General features: G+C 29.1%; 1 protein-coding gene across 2 annotated transcripts; it reads right to left on the bottom strand.

Moving 5' to 3' along the window:
* Positions 1-1,025: 1,025 nt before the first annotated feature.
* On the bottom strand, positions 1,026-3,904 carry LOC111306674 (armadillo repeat-containing protein LFR-like). Of its 2 annotated transcripts, none has more exons than XM_089751699.1 (8): positions 3,654-3,904; positions 3,322-3,479; positions 3,047-3,189; positions 2,707-2,963; positions 2,079-2,280; positions 1,846-1,984; positions 1,629-1,756; positions 1,026-1,518 (listed from the first exon to the last, which is right to left on the bottom strand). In XM_089751699.1, exons 1-8 carry the CDS (start codon positions 3,832-3,834, stop codon positions 1,263-1,265), a joined length of 1,464 nt encoding a protein of 487 aa, XP_089607825.1. In that variant the 5' UTR covers positions 3,835-3,904; the 3' UTR covers positions 1,026-1,262. The 2 variants fall into 2 exon arrangements, with proteins under 2 accessions (XP_089607825.1, XP_022760210.1); XM_022904475.2 differs by having other exon boundaries at positions 2,079-2,184.
* Between the last annotated feature and the right edge of the window lie 18,585 nt (positions 3,905-22,489).

The following is a 22,489-nucleotide window of genomic DNA, read 5'->3' as shown; positions in this document are numbered from 1 at the left end:
TTATCAATTTTTATTACTAAAAAAAAGTCTCGAATCCCTTAATTGATGATATTTTATAAATAAAAATAGTAATTTTTTTATTACTAAAGATATCATTTATCATTTGAATATTAATTATTAATAAAATAAAATAAAAATATATATATAAAAAAATTATGATAATTATATAAGAATTAATATACGTGAACTTCTTATAATCAAAAAAGTATAATTGAATACGAGATATAATGAAAAAAAAAAATTGAATATCATATTTTTTTTATAATCACACTTTTCCTTGTAATCTAAAAGCAGAAATAGATGCCAGTAAGGGAGATGCCTAAGCTCATTTAACCTGAGGCGATAGGGAAAACGATTTGTGGGTCATGGTTTGACGTTGCTGTCTCGTGTGATCTGGGGAGAACAGACGTAGGTGCGGCCTTGTGCTTTAAGGAAGAGAGGCTTGTAAGTGCACAGCTACTCTACGGCACGGTTCCTGAGGAATTGGGATCTAATTGGAATGCCCTGATGATCTAAAACAACAATTACAGTGGGATAATTGGATGAATGAATGACATTCCAACTAAGAAACAAATAGTCACGAGCTAAGAAACACCATTTCGATTGTAAGACACATTCCGCAGTCATCTAATTAACTTTGGGAGAAAGTTTTAATAGACATAGAGGAATCTCATTCCTTGTCTGAGGACATAAAAATTCACAAACTACATTAAAGGGAAAAAATCATTACATTAATTAAAGGTATAAAGGAACAAAGTATTTAATAAATAATTCATAAACAAATTCGATTTCTGTTTATTTCCAGTCATTTTATAAATAATATTTTAAAATTCTTTAATCAATTCAACAAATCACGAATATAATAAAATTTATTTATATTTTATTTGCTTTTAAAGTAAAAGTGTAAATGAAAAAATCATTTGACTAATAATTCATAAACAAATAATTCGTATTAATTTATTAAATTTAACAATTGATCACAAAATATTTCAAAATTTGTTAATTAAATGAACATATCACAAACATAGTAAAATTCGATTGTATTTATGCCATTAACACTAGGACAAATAAATACTAGATGATAGCGCTATAGCCAGCTTTCTGAGTGTTTAAAAAACATTGTCGAAATTAAGGATCCATACATATTACAAGCACGACATAAATAAAGATCAGTTATAATCTAAACTCGGGCAGTATGTACAAGTAAGCTTAGGGGCCATGTCCAAATCTAACAGTCGACTTAATTAGAGTCAAGGTCTAAATTACGTGCCCCAAATTCCCCGAGCTGTTGCCATTTTGTTGTTTGGTTTTGAAGTCAGTTCAAACAAAATCCTTGCAAAGGTATCAGAATGTCTACCATCTGAAAAGAGTATCTCTGCAAATGCATTTTCATAAGCTAGCAGCGATGTCCTATTCTGAGGATCAGATGCAAGGTGCTCTATTATCATCGCAGCTTTCCGGCAGACTTCTGGTACTGGATGTGGTGTCTTGATCACTTTCAGTATACGATCAACGGCCCTAAATTGAGTGAATTGTACACAAATATTGTCATTTCAGCAACAAACTTTAATAATAACTATGCCATCACCATTATCCCATCATCCATATTTACAAAAATATAAAATTACCATCTTTCGCTAGCAAGCTTCAATCTGCAGTCCATATTGACATCCACAAGGTTATAGAGTGCACCAATGGCAGAAGCTTGAGCATCAAACGCCAGCAAGCTCAAAAGATCTACTAAACGCTTATACATCTGCAAGTCACTATCAAGTTCTTATTACAATTTATAACATGAAAAGGCATTTTCTCACACAAGAAAATTGTCACCAGAATGTTATTCACCTGTGGAATAAAGGGAAGGAGGAGAGGTTCATTTTCAGGATTTATAATCATGCGCCCAAGAAATTCTGCAGCTGCACAGTGCCAGGCTTTGACTGGGGATCCTAGCATCCCCATGATAGCTTGAACTGCACGTTTTTCACTGTTTGGTAGAACAGTATATGTAATCATCAACCAGAACTTAGAAACTACAAAAGCATCCACTGAAGGAAGAGAGCAGATCAGGGTTCTCTCACGTTATTTTAATGTAGGATGGTTTTGGTGAGCTAAAAATTCGAAGATCAAGCAAGGGAGCCAAATTTACAATTGTCTCGATGGCATTTGTAACAAGTTCCTCATCCTCTGTTGAGAAAAGAAATTTTAGAGAAAGCATACCTCGAAGCTTTGAAAGATTTAGGGAATTTTTTGCAACAAGTATTAGAAGAAAAATACCATTACCTACATAGAAAGGAAAAATGTATGAGGAAAAAATGGAAATAAGAAGAAGAAAATGCATATTCTATAGCAGGAAATATAGCTCATAAAGTTCCGCTTCCACCACTCCTAATGATTCACCTTTGGTCTACACATAATAAACTCAACAGCAAACATATTAAGACCATCCAAGAATTCCAATAATTTTCCTTGGGTTAACAATCAGTCAATAACAGACCAACTACTTTATGATTGTTGCATCTGATGATACCTTCAACAACTGATTCCCGATCATTCCCTGTCTGAGCAATTAGCTAACCAAGATCTAAATCTTAAATTCTTCAATCTCATCCTAGAATATAAAAGAGTATATATTTTGAAGGATATAGGCTTGCATATACATAAACTAAAATGTTCATGATGAGAGAGAAAAGACTAGGGCAGTCTCACCTACAATGTGACCTTCTATGCACTGAAACACAGTTTCCAAGCAATGCCGATGCTGAGCCATAGCAATTTCATTCTCTGGCATGAAAGAAAAGTTGCGAATAATATTAGAAGCAGCAACAGCACACTGCTGTTTTTCTGCTCGCCCCTCATCATCTAGATTAAATAGACCATCTTCATCAAACCACCACTCAGAAGGACGCACTTTGGTAGTATTCTTCTGCCTCGATATTTCTGCAGCAGAAGAACCTGACCTCAATCTGCCATGCCGGAAAAAACAAACCATATTTATTTTCCAGTCACTCAAACCAACAAGAGAACACAAAAAGATTTTCAAGCCTACCCTGACTGTGGCAGCAAGGTGTTTGTTCCCAACGCCTCGTATTCATTCCCAAATCCTGTTACAACAGAACTCGCACCCAATGTTCTAGCCCTTTGTCCCTTTTTAAGTTCCTTTGGGAGGGCCATATCATGCCAATCGTCTATCTGTTCCACATTACAAATAACAGAAGCAACCAGCACAATCATTCAATCTTAACCCACACGGAAATTCCAAAGAATTCCCACAATTTACTTTCATAGCATATAGAAGTTTATCAAGACAGAGAGAAAACATACAATTTGGAGAAGAGCATCGAGCAAGCCAGGTATTTTGGCCAAGCAGGCGTCTTTACGCATATCATCTTTAGAGAGCAATGTGAGAGTGTTCAAAGCCCAAGTCAACTCACTCTTCAATCCACTTTGAAGTGCAAGAACTATCCTTTTATTGTTTTGTTCTATTTACAACACAATAACAAACTCAACAGTCAATTTAAAAATATACAAGTATTTAATAAGAAAAATAACTGCAAATTAGCCAAAGTGATAAATATAATATAGTAAAAGCAGCTGTTTTTTTCTTTACAAATTCTGACTTTTTTTGTTTCAATTCTGGGTTTAGGGTTTATTACCTGCGAAGGAGTTCTGGATTTGGAGGGAAGGGCCGAAGAGAGTGGACGGAGCCACTGAATCAGCTGAAAAGGCGGAGGCTGCGCCTCCAGCTGTGCTGCCAAAGGGCCGGCCTCTCTTTGCAGATGGTGCAGCGGTCCCACCAGCCGCGCCGCCTGATTTGCCCTGCTCTCTCTTCTGCATAATATTTTTTTTTCTTTCTTTTTTCGACTCGGGCAGATTTGCTGTGGCGTTTCTGTAATTATCAAGATCCGAGTAGCCCGAATTATGTACTTTTGAATTTATAAGACTGGACCCAATATAATGTTGGGCTTAGTTCTCGTAAAGATGAGAGAGCTCTAAGTTTGGACCAATCTGTAATATGAATGAAAAGAAGGGTCGAATTCGAATCGGATAAGACTAAGACTTAGCATTTCAAAACATAACGTATACGGAAAATGATAGAAAAAAAATAAAAAATTAAAATAATTTAAAATTTTAATAAAAATTATATATAAGTTTAACAAATTTAAAAATATATTTCATATTTTTTATGTGGATAAATATATAAATTTTGTGTAAAATATTATACGAATACACAAATTATAATATTTTATGATTCGAATACATAAATTATCAAATCTAACTAAAATAACTTTTTTTACCTATTAAAAAATTAATTCTTTTTTATATATCTTAAAGAGTGTATATAATCCTATTAATCAGCTTGTGAAATCTAAGAATTTCACTTATAGTAAATGAAATAGTTTCTCGTAATAAATTTATCAAAATATGATCAAAATTTCGAAATTGTCAAATTATTAACTAAAAAAAGTAAGAACTTATTCATTGCAGACCCAACCCATATGATGTACTTCATAAACATTTTGTTTGAGTTCAACTTTTTATATTTTATGCAGAAGGTAAAGCAAGCAAATTGTGATATCAAGATACCAACGAAAGTTAGTTAATAACAAGTTTGACATGTTAATAACAATAATCATCAATTTTTCATGGTTTTTTTTCTTTTTAAAATATCAAATTAATTAACAAACAATGTTTGTGTAAGATATGTCACAGAAAGGAATATGTTTGTAAGATATTGGTGAAAATTAAATTTTTATATAATGAAAGTGAATAATTATCTCGAACGATAAATTTAGTTGAGTTGTTGATCGCTGTAAGAGAAGAAGTATAAAATTGGTAAAAAATACTTTACAATCCGTATAACAAGTTTCGATTGCATAAAGAATGAGAAAATTCATAAGCAAACCTTTTGCATCCTTAGAAAACTTTAAGCAGTGTAGGATGATTACATATTATTATTTATGTGTTTTATCATTTTATGCACGAATGAAGTAATTAAATAATATAATATATTTATCACGGAAAATAATTTCTTAAAACTTTACATTTGTAACACCCTGAAACACACATTAACCTTAATTCCCATTATTTCTTGTTTTCCTTACTTCTTTTCTACTTATTATATTTCTGTTTTAGTAACAAGGCATGATACATGATAACCTCAAAATTAAACAGTGTTCGTTTTTTTAAAACAGTTACTTAAAAGAATGATAAAACAAGGGCTTGCTTGATTTGCAATTTTCTTTTTACATTACAAATGCCACGATTCAATTATATTTATTGTTTTCAAATTGATCATTGTTGGCTAATCATTAACTATAATATTGAAAGGAATCTCTGTTTCGAGAATTGCTGTACGAATTTTAAAAAAAAAACATAAAAAATTATTACTAATTATTTTATTAGATGTAATTGATCACTTAAAAAAATTATTTTTTTTGTAAAAATTTTAAAATTAATTAAAATTTATCAAAAAAATAAATTGTGTTTTATGAAACGGTTTGGATTCAAGACTACAATTATATGTGGGAAACGATTAACATCTACACAATCTTCATTTAAAAAACCATACAAATTAATTATGTATTATTTTTTTAATCTTGACAAAAAAAAACTTAATTTTGGTATTTAAAAATAATTTCTTTTCCTTTTTTATCACAATTTTGATTTTTTTATTTCAATTTCTTTGCAAATTTTTCTCTTTTTCTAATAAAATTATTATTTTATTTTTATTTGGAAATAAATTAAAACCTTGTTATTAAAAACTCTTAAAATGTTTTAATACGTTGATAATATTGAAAGAATTTTTTTAATCTAGAAATTTTTTAGAAATTACTACTCAAATTTCTATAGAATCCCATTCTTGGATATTCATATTAATACAAATAATATTTATGCATTATTGGATATAATTTTATTTTAAAAATACTCATTTTTTTATTTTTCTTCCATTAAAAAATGAAAATCTTCTTGTATTGAATATCTTTTTAAATATTCAAATATTTTGATACCATTTGAGAAAAATATTCTCATTTAGAGATTTTTAAAAAAATACTACTTGGATTTATTTAATATCTCATTATTGAAAAATAAATTTTCTTCTTTTATTTATTAAAAAATTATTTATTATTTTGCATGAACAAACTGAATTTTACCATTTTTGGAATCTAAATTTTATTTCTATTAACAATATTTTATTCTAAAAAATATTAAATATCTATTTTACGGATCTAGAATTTTAAATAAGAAAATAATTAATTTAACAAAAAATAATAAAAGTACTAAGCAAAAAATTAAATAAAATTAAAAAAATACCCAAAAGAAACAATCAATCCTGGTCAACAATTTAGAGTGGTTCAATCTTATTTAAGCAATTTAACTTGGTTTAATTGGTGGTTTTTCCATGGTTTGAAGCAGTTTAAAGTGGTTCAATCACTAGTCCAATGGCTTGGAGCGGTCTATCACCGATTTAGTTAGATCAGTTCAAAGCTAGTCATCAATAGCTGGATGTGGGTCAAGCACGCTTTACCTAGAGTTCGGTCTGGTCCACACGTAATTCAACTAAAGTTTTTTTCTTTTTTAAAAAGCTAAATTTTTTTTACTTCATTTTAAAACTTTTTTGTAAAAAAAAGTTTCAAATACTCTCAAAAACCAAAAACACTGGCCACCCCTATTTATAGAATTCGACCACTATTTTTTGCCACCAGCCATCAACACTAATTTAAGCCCAAAATACACCTAAAAATTCTCATTTCCTTCCTCTTTCTACTATTTCAATTGGTTTCCCCAAAAGACAAGTAAATTTTCCTATATCTAAGCCAAAAACTTGCTAGTTTAAATCTCAAAACAGTTTTTGCTGTTACTTGAAATGCCACCAAGTTTCACTATGCTCTTTCTAGCTCAAAGCTTTTCTCATCACCAAAGATTTAGACACAAAATACCTTAAATCACCCAAACCAAAACCTTCTCATGTCATTTTTTTATTGATTTTCTTTTATATTTTTGCTTATACGATTCCCCAATTGGGGATGAGATTTTTTTATGTTTTTTTTTTTTTATTTTTCTTACTTGATAGGTTTTACAGTGAGCTTTAAGCAAGTGAAATTTTTTTGTAGGTAGACTGTGACTGTGGGGTTATATGCTGATGATGGAGAGGTTAGTTGATAAAGGCAAAGACTGATGATGGGTGAGGTGTAGGAATGTTTTTTAGTTCCATAGCAGGCAGGGGTGGGTTTTAACCGAGGCCCTTACTATCTAAAATTCTTTCCAAAATTACCCTCCATTATTTGTTAACTTTTAGTTGGGTTTTATTCAATTCTAACATATAATTTAGGCCTTGATTTCTAGTCCCATGGTGGCTACTAATAGTAGTTAAGGTGGCTACTTGGGGATGAGAAGTGCAAGGTAGGATGGCTATTAGGGTAGGAGGTGATTGGTGCTGGTGTCATGCATGGCACATCTTTTTAGATCATAATAATTAGTACATTATGTTCAAAAGTCTTACAAATCGTGTCTAGAGGACTTAGAGATTATGCTCAAAAGTCTTATAAATCTCGACACTATAATATATCCAACTTAGAAGACTTACGAATTTTACTCGAAAGACTTAAAAACTGTACTCGAAGGTCTTACAAAAGGTGACACTACAACAAGAATAAAATGAAAGTCCTTAGTTTCGAAACATTTTCTAAATTCTTCAATATTTAGGTGAAATTTCAAAAAATATTTCTCCGCTTGAGACTTTTATAATAATTCTTAAAATTTGGGGTGATACTCTTTTATAATAAAAATTGTTGAAAAACCCTCCCATATTTAGGTAAGGCTCCAAAAATTATTTTTACTTAAGTGTATTAGTTTTTATTTCTAAAAAAATCAAAATTTTAAAACTATTATTTATTACTTTATATTTTTTCTAATAATAGTAAGATGCAAGTAATGTAACATGAAGTAAATGAATGGTGCAAACACCAATTAGAAGACGTAAATGATCAATTTAATTCAGTTTATAAATCTTTAATTGTATCTCTTTTATATAAAAAAAATTAACGATAAAAAAATTTATTTATTTTTGTTGGAAAAATCTCTTTAATTCCCTAATATCTAACTAGAATTTTAAAAAATTAATCCTTCACTTAAAAATTTTCAAAATTAATTTTTGATCAAAATGATAATCCTTAGTAAAAATAATGATGAATTCCCTCCAATATCTTAGCAAGATTTTCAATTTTTTTTTTTTTGAAATTGTTACCATAAGGTTTGTCTACAATAAGGTCGCAATGTATCGACCTTATTCTAAAATCATAAAATATTAAGATATATCATAATATATCATGATAAATTATAAGAATAATATAATTTTTTTTAAAAAAAGGAAAAACAGGTTAACATGTAAATATTAAAAAAAGTATACATAATTTTATTTAATTTATTAATTTAACAAATAAAAAATGATATATTTTTTAATTTTATAATATCAATTTATTTTACGAAATCAACTTAATTACTTATGTTAATAATATATTTTTATATTTTTTATCATTACATTTAGAATTATTAAAATTTTTTTCAAGGATGAGACATTTCAAATTCATTTTATATCTAATGATATAAATTTAATGATTATTCAAATATTTTTATGTTAATAATGTTTTTATTTAGAATCTTTTAATTTAAAAATATCAATTCTTTTACATTTTCAAGTTAATTATTTACTTTAATTTTTTGTTATTAGTTCTTACTTTTTGTTTCATTTAGAATTATCATAACTCTTTTTTAAAGTATTAAGATGTCAAATGATATCAATTTTTTTATTATTTTCATTTTTTTTACTTTCTTACATTAACACTTATTTTTTTGGTTTGGAATTACTTTTTATTTATAATAATAATATTTTACGTTACCAATTTAATTATTTACATAATAATAATATGTTTTTTTACTTTTTATTATCTTTTATTACATTTAGAATTATCATAATTTTTTTCTTAAGGTGTTACAACACTTCTAATATACTTTACACCAAATTATACAAATTTTACAATTATTCTCATATTTTTACATAAACGCTTATTTTTTTATTGAATTATTTTTTATTTATAATAATAATCTTTTATGTTGTCAACTTAATTATTTACGTTAAAATAAATTTTTTACGTTTGTTCTTATATTTCATTACGTTTAGAATTATCATAACTCTTCATTAAAGTATTACGAGAGTTTTAACCTATTTTACACCGAATGATACTAATTTTATAACTATTCTCACATTTTTATGTTACGATACTTTTAATACATTTTTGTTAAATTATACGAGTTTTACAACTATTCTCATATTTTTACGTTAACTCTTATTTTTATGTTTAAAATTATTTTTTATTTATAATAGTAATTTTTTATGTTATCAATTTAACATTACAATAAAATCTGTTATGCTTGTTTTTACATTTTATTATATTTAAAATTATCACAATTTTTTCTTAAGTATTATGATACTTCAAATATATTTTACGTCAAATTATATCAATTTTAGAATTATTTTCATCTTTTTATTTTAACCATTGATTTAGAATTATTTTTATTTATAATATTAATTTTTTTATGTTATAAATTTATTATGTTTCAATAATATTTTTTTATATTTGTTGTCACTTTTCATTACGTTTAAAACTACTATAATTTTTTTATTAGGGTATAACGATACTTATAATCATTTTACATAAAATAATATTAATTTTACAATTATTCTCACTATTTTATGTTAACTCTTATTTTTTGTTTAAAATTATTTTTTATTTGTAATAATAATTGTTTTACATTATCAATTTAATGATTTACGTTATAATAATATATTTTTACACTTGTTGTTACCTTTCATTATGTTTAAAATTATCATAACTTTTTTTTTAAAGATATTACGATACTTCTAACCATTTTATGCTAAATGATATTAATTTTACGATTACTCTCACCTTTTTTATATCAACACTTTTTTTTTGTTTAAAATTATTATTTATTTATAATAATAATTCTTTTATATTGCCAAAAATATTATTTATGTTGCAATTAATTTTTTTATACTTGTCCCCACTTTTTATTACGTTTAGAATTATCATAGTTTTTTGTTAAAATATTATGACACTTCTAATCCAACTTATGCCAAATGATATCAATTTTACAACTATTATTATCCTTTTACGTTACTAAATTGTAACATATTTTATACCAAATAATTTCAAATTTTCCAAAACAATACCTCTTTTCCATTACATGGCATTTATTACATACATGTAAATTAATAATAATAATAATAATAATAATAATGATGATGATGATGATGATGATGATGATGATGATGATGATAATAATATAATGATAACAATAATGATTATACTATGCGTTCTAATTCATGATTAATAAATAGAGGTTTAAAGATAGCGAAGACAAATAAGTCAGGTTAAGCAATTTTGCACAAGTATAATACTCGTTTTGATTCTCGAATCATGGATGAAGAGAATACAACTAGATTTGAACGAGTCGAAAAGAAACAAAAAGAGATAAAAGAGAGAGTGACAAAAATATAGTTGAATATTGAGGCACAGATGTTCGATAAGATAATTATTAATCGGCTCCCTAAAGGGCAAATAAGTTCCTAGCACACAAGGATTATGAGATGGAATTAATATGGAAGAACCAACACATCTTCTTAGGTTTACTCCACCTCGAGTTCATACTTCTCAAGGAATTCATTTATAGCCATCAGTTGCACAACCTTACATTTTTGCTAGTCCTTTTGTTGGTCAACCCTAACCTTACACTTATGCTGGACCTTCAGCTAGTCAACCCTAGGTACATGTGAATATTAATCAAAGATCAGGTCTTGTTGATCCTATCATTGTACCAAATTTAAATCATCTAGTTGAACAAAGAAAACTATGTGGCATGTCTACGCTAATAGTGAGAGCTAAGATGAAAAATAAGTATGATCTGTTAAAAGAAAGACTAAAAGTTGTGGAAGAGAATGACATTTTTGGGAGCATGGATGCAAATGAGCTTAATTTGGTGCTTGATTTGGTTATAACAACAAAATTCAAGGTTCTTGATTTTGAAAAGTTCAATGAAACTAAATGTTCTTCTGCTCATATTACGATGTTCTATCATAAAATGGCAAGTTATACCTAAAATGACAAGCTTTTGATACATTATTTTCAAGATAGTTTAACTAGATCAACAACAAGATGGTATGTCCAGTTAAACTGGATCCATTCATAGAAAGACTTTAGTAAAGCTTTCATGGCTTAATATAAATATGTCATTGACACTACTCCGGATAGGCAAGTTTTACAGAATATGGAAAAAAAGTCAACTAAAACTTTTAAGAAGTATACGCATCATTGGAGAAATATATCAACTCAAGTCCAACCATCACTAATTGAAAATGAAATTACAATGCTATTTATTAGTACATTAAAGGCCTTATATTATGACAAGCTAATAGAAATACTATAAAGAATTTCTTCGACATGATGATTTCAAGAGAAAATGATTGATAATGCCATTAAAACTGACAAAATTGAAGGGCCTGAAGTTTCTAGCACTAAGAAGTCAGTCAATCTAAGAAAGAAATAACAAGAGACACATGTTGTGCCTATAAAAAAATTTTCATTCTAATCATTTGTCCCATATAACCCAAAACCACAGTTCTTCACTTATTATCCAACCACTAATCAAGCTACCTAACCACCATACCACTATCAACCATCATACCACTATCAACGATCCCAACAGCCACTATACAAACTAGAATTTAATCTATAACCATCAAGTTTCACTCTTGTAATGTCATCTCAACTAGTTAGTTCAAGCCAAAAGAACCCATAAAATAATAACAATCATGAAAAATTTCAATTTGACCCTACCTTTTGTCATACACCAGTTTGTATCCACAGTTGATAAGAGGTCACCTTATTACTCCTAAGTGTATAGCGCCATCAAAGTCATCGTACCTAAAATGGTATAACCCTAATGTCAAATGTGATTATCATTATATTGTAATAGGTCATTTTACTAAAAATTACACAACTCTAAAACATAAGGTACATGAGTTGATGGATCAAGATTTGTTGAATTTCAACTATAGGTCTAAACCTAATATTGGTAGAAACCTTTTTCCCAACCATTCTGGTCATAATACTAATACAATGTTAAATGGATAAGGGTCGAAAGTGAAAAGATGGGTCAGTAAAGTGGAGACCCCAATAAAAAAAGTTTTTGATTGTTTGGTTATGATAAAAATGATTTTACCTGCAGTAGATGATTGTTGTAGTAAAGATGATGACCATGATTGTCACTGTAATGGAAAGAATATAAGGCATGTAATCTATGATTGCCAAAGGTTTCGAATGGTGTTGTAACAATTGATAGATAAAAAAGTGATTGAATTTTATGTTGAAGATGATGTTAGTAATGTGAGCATGATAAGCGATGGGTCAGAAGCACCTTTCATTCCAAAATCCCTCACCATATTTTACGATAATGTAATAGAACCAGTTGTGGAGGAGCTGGTGCATTTCCCTATAGCATTGTTGATAATTGTTAGCTTTGAATTGATCTTTATTTTGAAATGATAAAATATTAAGCTAAATAAGCTTGATCAAGATTTTGAAAAAGATTTATTTAGTACATATGCTTAAGTTTTATATTTTGGTACTAAATAAATAATATATTTTTTAAAGTGTAAACAAACTTTTCTTTGTTTTCATATTTCTTAAACCAAATCTATCTTTAAAAATTATTTATTTGAGCTTAAATAAAAGTCCAATTGTTGTTTTTAAAGTGAACTTATTCATTTTGGACTCAATACAATTTTAATAATATTGGTTTTGAGAAATAGATTAACTTAAGAAAGTTGTTTTACAAGAACAAAGTTTTTCAATATTGAAATTATTTTATTTTTTTTGTATTAATTCACAAAGCTTTAATATTTGGATTTTATATGGTTGGAAAGCACTTTGAGTCTACTTTCTAATGGATTAAACAAAATCAAAATCCATATTTTGTAAAAAAAGATTTTAAACTTTTACTAGCCATCTTATAGTTGTCTAAAACTGCACAAGAGGTAGATTTAAAAATTCACTATAATTCGTACAAAATAAATTAGGTGATTAATTTATATGAATAGAAAACCTTTAAGTCTAGTTTCTAAATCTTCAAACAGTTTGTGATTTAGATTTGTATAACTCAAGATATGATCAAATTAGTGAGTAGAGTGCAAAACATGAGACATTCACCTAGATGGACATGATCGATCCCCTAGGGGAAGGGATTAATTAATTTTTCTTACACAATGCATGTTGGTGCTTTTGGTTAAAAAAGGGATCAATCACCCTATGTAGAGGATCGATTACCCCCTTGAACTAATTGATCCCATCAAGGAAGGGATCGATCGGGTAATGCTTGCAAAACGTGAATCGACTTTCAAAAGTGAACCAATCAATCCTCTCATGAAAGGGATCGATTAGGTTTTGTTTTTCAAGCATGAAATGGGTAGCAAAAGTGAACAAATCAATCCCTTCATGGAAAGGATGGATAGGTATGCTTTGGAACAACTCCAACAGCTAGTTTTTTATGCTTTCAATGGCTATTTTCTTTTCTCAAGCATCCCAATGGCTAGCTCTTCAATTTTTCTATATATTGGTTGCTCCAACACACCAAAAAGATTGATGAAGCAAGAAAGCAAGATCCAACAAGTTATATTTTTATATTCTCATAGAATTAAGAGTTGTTAGAGCTTAAAATCCATATCTTTTGTTTGTTGTATCCAAGCAATATTGTGTTATTCATTTATCATATTTCTTTGCACTTCATTAGGCAAATACTTAGCCTTTGAGGGGTGTTTTATGTTTGCATTTTTATTAAGTAACTTTTTAATTAAAAGGTAAGGCATCATCTTGAAGTTATGAGATTGAGAGGTTACTACTTAGCCTAGAAAGTAGAGAGTGTGAGGTTTCTATCTTAAGCCTTAGAGAAAAAAAGATAGGGTTGTAATTTCAATTCAAGAATAGTGGATTGAAACCTTGGTATGAACAACCAAAAAGAGAGGATATAGGTGCCTTGTGAAAAAAAACCAAATCTCTATAAATCCTTATGTTTGATTTCTCTATCCTTATCTGTTTACATTTATTATTGTTTATATTTGATTCTAAGTTCATCAATTATTATTATTTGCATGACATTTTTATCAAAATTGATTATTGAATTAATTCCTTATTCAATTATTTTGAAATCATTATTTGAGAAGAATTTAAAAAAATCCAATTCACCCTCTCTTGGATCACCATCTCACCTAAAAAGCTAACAATAATTTATGTTCCTAATTCTTTTCCCTACAAAATTGATAAATCAGTCCCATGGGACTATAATTGTGAAATAAAGGTTTAAAGTCTAATGATAAAACAGCTTTAAAGAATAAAGAGAGTGAATGCACCACGAACATAATACGTATGGGAAGAATGACTAAGGATGGTCGCTATTACACTCCTAAAATACTTAAAAGGGTTAGGAAAGAAAAAGTAAAGGAAAAAAAGGAAATCATAGTAGAAAGATAATCTAGTCCTATTATGAAAAATCTAAAAGTTCAGTATAAAAAGCTTGTGTCTGAAAAAAAAGCTTGTGAATTTCTCAAGGCTATTAAGCATAGTAAATATAATATAGTTGACCAGTTGAATAAGTTACCAATTCATATTTCATTATTATCACTATTGCTAAACTATGAATCATACAAGAATGCTTTGCTGAAAGTGCTTAATCAAGCTTACGTCGAGTATAATATTTTTGTAAAAAATTTAGATCACATAGTGAGAAATATCATAGCCTTAAATTTTATTTCTTTTAATGATAATGAGATATCTTCTAAAGGATAAGGTAGTGTCAAGGTCTTACATATTACTGTTAAGTGTAAGATTTATGCTATGGCCATGATGTTTATTAATAATGGGTTTTCCATTAATGCGATCCTTATGACCATGTTTTCAAAGCTACCAATGGATCAACCACATATGAGAAACTGTCACCCAATGGTTAAAGCTTTTAATGAGGTATGAAAAAAAGTGATTGGTTATATTGAAATTCCATTATAGATTGATTCGTGTACCTTTAATGTACAGTTTTAGGTTATGAACATTATGCCTTCATATGGTTGTTTGCTAAAAAAATCCTAGATTCATATAGCAAGAGTCATACTTTCTTACTTGTATTAGAAATTAAAGTTTATTGTTGAAAAAAAACAAGTCCGTCTAGATGATAAAGAAGGTTTATTGGTAACCAAAACTTTGACTACTTCTTATGTCAAAACTGTTAAATAAGCACTCAAGTGCTTGTTTAGAGTTTTTAAGATAGTAAATACTACATATATTGGAAAAATGGTTAATGATTCATGTGCCTCAATTGTTAAAGACCACAAATATGGTAGTCAAGTATACCATCACTAAAAGCTACTGAGTTAGATAAGGTTTAGGTGTATCTTTGTAAGGAATCGAGAAAAAGTCAGTCATAATTGAAAACAAAAAAATGTGGGGTTTACGTTTCAAGCCTACTATTGCAGATAGAAGAAAAATGATGATGGAGAAAAGAAAATACGACACGTCAAAGAGCATGATTCAGTGGATGGAAGAACGGTATTCCCTTATTTGTATGAGTCATTTCATGTTAGTGGGTACATTTATCCCAAATCAATAGAAACGAAAAAAAAAAAAGAACCAATTACTGAATCGAAAGAAGCTTTCTTTCAAGTTCATATAAAAAAATATGAAAGAGATGTAAGAAGAGATGTTTTTTTCCTTTTCTGGGATAAAAGTTTAAAAATGATGATTTTGTTGCTATTATCTTTGGAACATCTAAACTTTTAATTCCAATTGCTTCTTTCCAAAAGCATGTAAAAAGTAAATGTATGGGCTTGTTTTTAATTATCCTAACTTAAGTAATGGATGTAATGCATTTCTTATACATCATCTTCCCATTTTCTTTTCTTTATTGCTTATATTTTTCTTACTTTTACCCAATTAGCCTGTATTTCCTTATGATTATACCTATTTCAGGTATTTAAATAATGAACATTATGGATGAAAAAGACAATAATGTTAAATTTGATTTTGAAAATGTAATTGAAACTAGTGAGCTTGATGACGATGTTAACTTTGCAGATTATGAGTTGCTTCATGAATTGTTAAAGTGGATGGAACAAGAAAAGAAACTCATAGTGCCTCATTAAAAGATCATAGATTTGTTGAATTTAGAAGATGAAGAGAATAAAAAAAAAATTAAGATCGGTTTTTCATTGCCATTAATGGAAAAACAGAAGTTGGTAGACTTGTTAAAGGTATATGTAGATATATTCACATGGTCTTATCAAGATATGCCTAAGCTTGGTATGGATATTATTGAACATAGTTACCCCTAAAGCCAGAATGTATACCAATACAATAGAAGTTGATATGTATGAAGCCAAATATGTTGTTGAAAATAAAGGAAGAAGTGAATAAGTACTTTGATGTAAGTTTTCTTGAAGTAGCCAAATATTTAGAATGGGTAGCCTATATAGTCTCAATTCCTAAAAAAGATGAAAAAGTGAGAATGTGTATAGATTATCAAGATTTAAATAGGGCTAGCCTAAATGATAACTTTTCATTACGACATATTGATACCTTTTGGATAATATTGCCAAGCATTCTACCTTCTCGTTTATGAATGGATTTTCTGAATATAACTAAATCAAAATAGCTTAGAAGGATACAAAGAAAACCACATTTATGATGATGTAAGGTACATTTTGTTATGCCTTTTGGGCTTAAGAATGCTGGCACTAAATATCAAAGAGCACTAGTCACTCTTTTTCATGACATGATGTCTAAGGAGATAGAGGTGTATGTTGATAATATGATAATAAAATATAGAGAAACAGAAGATCATGTAGCTAACCTCAAAATTTTTTTTTAAAGGTTACAAAAGTACCAGCTCAAGCTGAATCTAGCCAAATGTAATTCTATGCTAAATCATGAAAATTGTTAAGATTTTTAATAAGTGAAAAGGGTATTTAAGTAGACCATAATAAGATTCAAGCCATCCAAAATTTAGCAACTTCCATACATAAAAGAAGATTAAAAGCTTTTTAGGGCAATTGAATTATATCTTTTGCTTTACATCCCAACTCATTTCAAAATGTGATCCAATCTTTAAGTTGTTGTGTAAAAACAATCCTAATAGTTAGGATGAAAAATGTTAAAATGCTTTCAACAATATTAAGGAATATTTGACAAACCCATCAGTGTTAATACCATCCATTGTAGGAAAGCCATTAATCTTGTATTTAATAGTATAAGAGAACTCAATGGGTTATGTATTAGGGCAAAGAAATGAAACTAACAAGAAAAAATAAGCTATTTATTACCTGAGTTAGAAGTTTATGAAGTATGAAACTAAATACTCCCAATTAGAAAAAAATGTGCTGCATGTTAGTGTGGACTACACGTAGGCTTAAGTAGTATATACTTTATCATACAACTTGGCTTTTATCAAAGTTAGATCCTCTCAAGTACATGTTTGAGAAACCATCCCTTCAAGCAAAATAGCTATATGGCAAGTCATGCTTTCAGAGTATGATATTATGTATATGTCGTAAAAGTTCATAAAAAAGGTACAATATATGATTTTCTTGTTGATAGGGCCACAAAAAATTATAGGCCTATAAGGTTTGACTTTCTGGATGAAGATTTAATGACAATCTTAGAATATGAAAATGAAGAGCTTGTGAAAAAGTTGTGAAAGATGTTTTCCAATCGAGCATCCAATATAATAGGGTATGGCATTAGGGTAGTATTAATATCCTCTTAAGGGAATTATTATCCTAGCACTGTAAGACTGGATTTTAGTTGCACAAATAATGTAGCTGAATATGAAATATGTGCCATGAGATTATAGATGGCCATTGAAAAGAATATTGATGTGTTAGAAGTATATAGGTATTTAACGTTAATAACCTACTACCTGAAAGGTGAATGGGAGACTAGAGATCCAAAATTGGTGTTATACCAAAAGCATATAGCTGATTTGATTAAGTAGTTCAAAGAGATTTAGTTTCAACATGTTATTCAAGAAAAAATCAGATTGCTAATGTATTGGCTACTTTGATCACATTTTCAAATTAAATGCTAATACAAGAACTCAACCCATTAGAGTACAAATGCAGAATTCATTAGCCTATTGTTCAAATATTGAAAAAGAAATAGATCATCGTCCTTGGTATTATGGCATTGTACAATACATTAAGTGTCGAAAATATCTCGAGCAGGCTTCAAAAAATGATAAAAGGATTATTCAAAGATTAATAGTAGGGTGATGTTCAAAGGGGAAATTTTGTACAAAAGAAGTCGAGATCAGATATTGTTAAGATGTGTAGATGTTGTAGAAACATAAAGGTTATTAAAAGAAACCCACAAGGGAATTTGTAGAACACATGCCAATAAACATATGATGGCTAGGCAGATAATTAGGATAGGTTATTACTAGTCTACATTGAAAAATAATTATATCAATTATGTTAAAAAGTGTCACACTGTTAGATTTATGCAAACAAAATTCATTCTCTTTCAGTTTTCTTTGCATGTGTTAGCACCTCCATGGCTATTTTCTATGTAAAAAATAGATATGATTGGGCCTCTAACTCCAAAAGCTTCAAATGGGTATCATTTCATCTTTGTAGTAATTGATTACTTCACCAAATAGATAGAAACAGCCTTTTATGCTAGTGTTTCGTGATCAGTGGTATGCAAATTTATAAAAAGAGAGATAATATATCGGTATGAGCTCTCAAAAATAATTATCTATGATAATACTAGCAATTTAAATAGCAAAAATGATGAAAGAGGTTTGTATGCAATTCAAAATAATACATCATCATTCAGCGTCATATCACCCGAAGATGAATAGTACGATAGAAGCTGTGAACAAAAACATAAAAAAGATACTAAAAAATATGACTGACATATATACAGATTGCCATGATAAATTACCTTTTGCTTTGCTTGCTTATAGGACATCAGTTCGAACTTCAACATGGGCACCTAATTTTCACTAATATATAGGATAGAGGCAGTATTATCAATTGAGATGGAAATTTCTTCTCGAAAAGTATTGATAGAAGTGAAATTGGATGAGGTAGATTTGGTTCGAGAACTATGGAACAATTAAACTTCATAGAAAAGAATATGCTTTCGACATTTTGTCATGGGTAGATATACCAAAAGAGGATGATATGGTCGCACAATAAAAGGTTGTAGCCCCGATGCCTTCGTGAAGGAGAAATGGTTCTAAAGAAGATTTTGCTAAATCAACAAGATAGTAGAGAAAAATGGACACCAAATTAAGAAGGCCTATATATGGTGAAAAAGACATTTTTCTAGGGAGCCCTAATTCTAGCAAAAATGAATAGAGATAAATGTTAGCTCTAGTAAATTCTGATGTTGTAAAGAAATATTTTGCTTAAAGAAAAGGAAAAAAATTAAAAAAAGAAAAAAAAAAGATTCAAATTGAAAATCCGTAAATGGTAGTTTAAACCATAAGGGGGTCGTTTAAGTTGAAAACCTGAAAAGGTAACTTAAACAAAAGAAGAGTTAAAGGGAAATCCTACAAAGGCAAAGCGAAATAGCACAAAGCTAGATTGATAAAAAATAAGGAATAAGTCTAGGGTAAGTCCTTATTAGCCATAAACCATAGTCAATGATTAGTGATAAGAGTAAAAATCTAGCAAGATCACTTATGTAATGAGTTTTTTAGAAGAGATTTGGTCTAAATTGACTTGGTTTGTCAAATATTCATTATTTAAAGAAATAATATTTAATTTCCTTGAATACTTTTATTTTTAAATTTTCTAAGCTTCTGTATTTCAATAAACTTATCTTTTTCATTTTTTTTTTCCAAATCAAAGTAAATTTCCCATAAAGCCAATATTCAACTTTGAACTTTGAAATCATTGCATTTATTTATCACTAGAAGTTGGGATAATTATTAGTAATGTTCATAATAGACCTATGTATTGATTAAAAAGATAAATGTAAGATAACAACAGAAGAAAGCAATAGTCAATTGATTGGTAAGAATGATGACCAAAGAAAGAATTTGTAAAAAGCTTCTAGATAAATAGGGGTCATAAAAGGCATTTGACAAAAAAAAAAGAAAAAAAAAAGGAAAAAAAAGAATAAAAGAAAAAAAATAAGATAGAAGATATTGGGGCACCCTTTAAGGTTTGAAAAAGCTGAACTAATCTTGAACTTTGAATTAATGTAATCACATGTATTGCATACATTATTTTGATAAATTATGTTGAAGGTCTTTGATAAGAAGTTGTCAAAAGGAATCAAAATGTTTTTCAAAGCAAAGTTTCATTAGTCTCGAAAAGAAACTTTATCCCAGGTTACTCTTAATTTTTGACTTGCGGCTTCGTCCCGATTATCTTTATTTTTTAACTCGCGATTCAATCTTTATCATCATTGTTTTTTTATTTGTGATTCAAACCCAATCTCTTTTTATTTCTTGACTTACGGCTTTGTCTTAATCATTTTTATTTTTTAACATGTAGTTTCATCCTGGTCATCTTGATTTTCTTGATTTATAGTTTAATCCCAATCATTCTTTATTTTCAAACTTGTGGCTTAACCCGATCATCTTTATTCTTCGACTTATGATTCAATCTTAATCATTTTTATTTCTTGACTTGTGGCTCAGTTCCAATCGTTTTTTTATTTTTTAGCTTATAGTTCAATCCCAGTCATGTTTATTTTTTGATTTATGGCTCAATTTCAGTCGTCTTTTATTTTTCGACTTGCAGGGTAGTCCCGATCATCTTGTATTTTTTAACTTGTGATTTAATCTCAGTCATATTTATTTATGGTTTATGGCTTAGTCTTAATTATTCTTGTTCTCTAACTTGTGTATTAACCTTAATTATTTTTCGCAATATATAGATTTTCAGTTTAAACAAAACAAAATAAAACAAAAAATCACCTTGGAAAGTAGTAATCGAGCATTATTATTGTCCGTCTTTACACTATTTTTTATCCTTAAAAATATACAAAAAAGGATAATTATAGACATTTAATTTTATCCGAGATATTCTATCTTTTAATCTAGGTTAATTTTTGCAATTAGGTCCGATCTTAATTTTTTGAGCTTAATACACGATCCACCTTTCAATGCTCTGTATAAAATCCAAAATAGCCTAATAAAAGCATATTCTTATAAGGCCTGTTGTTTGCTATTAAACACAAATAATAATAATAATAAAATTTTAATAGTTAAAATTAAAATTAATAACATAAATAAATACAAAACCAAATAAAAGGCTTGGCCCAATCAAATAAAAGCCCAAAGCAAAAAAATATAACATGAAGAATGAAGTCGATAAACAATGCAAGGCCCAAACTTAGTTGAACTTTGATGTGCCAGGATCTACATTCATTAAGCCCATTAATTCACAAGCTTGTTGAAGGACCAAAAATGCCAAGAACAAAAGGCCCATTCAGCCTTGTTGTAAATGTCTATAATGGATGGGCTCTAGGAAGGAGGGAAAAGCCCTTCTAAGAAACCGCATGAATTCATGAAAGAGGAGTGCTGTTTAGTGGGCTACAGCATGTGAAAATAAAGTCGTGCATGGCCTGGGCAGTAACGCAAGAAGGAGTTATGAAACCAGAAGTTGCCATGCATGGGATATGGGAGAGAACGTAACGAAGAACCTGCATGAGCAGAAATTGGAGAGAACGTGGAAAAGGAGAGAGTAGAAAACAGTAAATAAAAACCAGCAAGCAACCCAGAAAAAAAGCAGAAGAACCTGAAGAAAAAAGGGCAAAAAAGAATTCCAGAAAAAAGGTGCAGTAGCGAAAACAAAGAAGAATAGAGCAGAAAGGAGACAGCAGCAAAAAAAAAAACAGAAACGCAAAAAAAAAAAAAAAAAATACATAGAGGACAGCGGCATTGAAGCAGAAAATAGCTGAGAGGAGAAAAAGTAGCAGAAGAAAAAAATGGAAGCAGAAAGAACAAAAAAAACAGAAGCAGTGGCATCCAAAACTGGGCTGGCGAAGTGCAAACAAAAAAAAAAAACACACAGCAGTGGTAGTGTAGTAACGAACAAAAAGCCAGGGAAACTAAGAAGGAAGAAGCAGCAAAAGAAGCAGTAGAAGGAGGCTCCAGCGGGTATCTAATAGGAACAAGAAAAGGGTGAGCTCTGGGGGAAAAGGGAAGAGCGAAGAAAATGGGAACGCCTGCGCGTGGAAATTGGCCAGAAGGATAAGAAGAAACAAAGTACGGAACGTAAAAATATTTTTTTTTCGCAGCAGAAAAAGAAGAAAGAGAGGTAGCGTTTTTTTTTCTTCCTGCTTTCCTTCTTAACTGTATGAATTTGTTTGATGTAAGTTGTTTGAATCTGTAGTTCTATTTGTGGCGCTAAAAG

Source organism: Durio zibethinus, chromosome 22 (genome assembly GCF_047325235.1).
Source record: "Durio zibethinus cultivar Kanyao isolate XHJ-2024 chromosome 22, ASM4732523v1, whole genome shotgun sequence".
Taxonomy (NCBI): domain Eukaryota; kingdom Viridiplantae; phylum Streptophyta; class Magnoliopsida; order Malvales; family Malvaceae; genus Durio; species Durio zibethinus.
This window is presented reverse-complemented; position numbering and strand designations above follow the sequence as displayed.

Coding starts and splice junctions, on each gene's coding strand:
- LOC111306674 (XM_089751699.1), bottom strand. CDS start 3,834: ATGCAGAAGAGAGAGCAGGGCAAATCAGGCGGCGCGGCTGGTGGGACC. Junction 1,985..2,078: donor CCATCCTACATTAAAATAAC/GTGAGAGAACCC, acceptor TCTACCAAACAG/TGAAAAACGTGCAGTTCAAG. Junction 1,757..1,845: donor TCCTTCCCTTTATTCCACAG/GTGAATAACATT, acceptor AGTGACTTGCAG/ATGTATAAGCGTTTAGTAGA.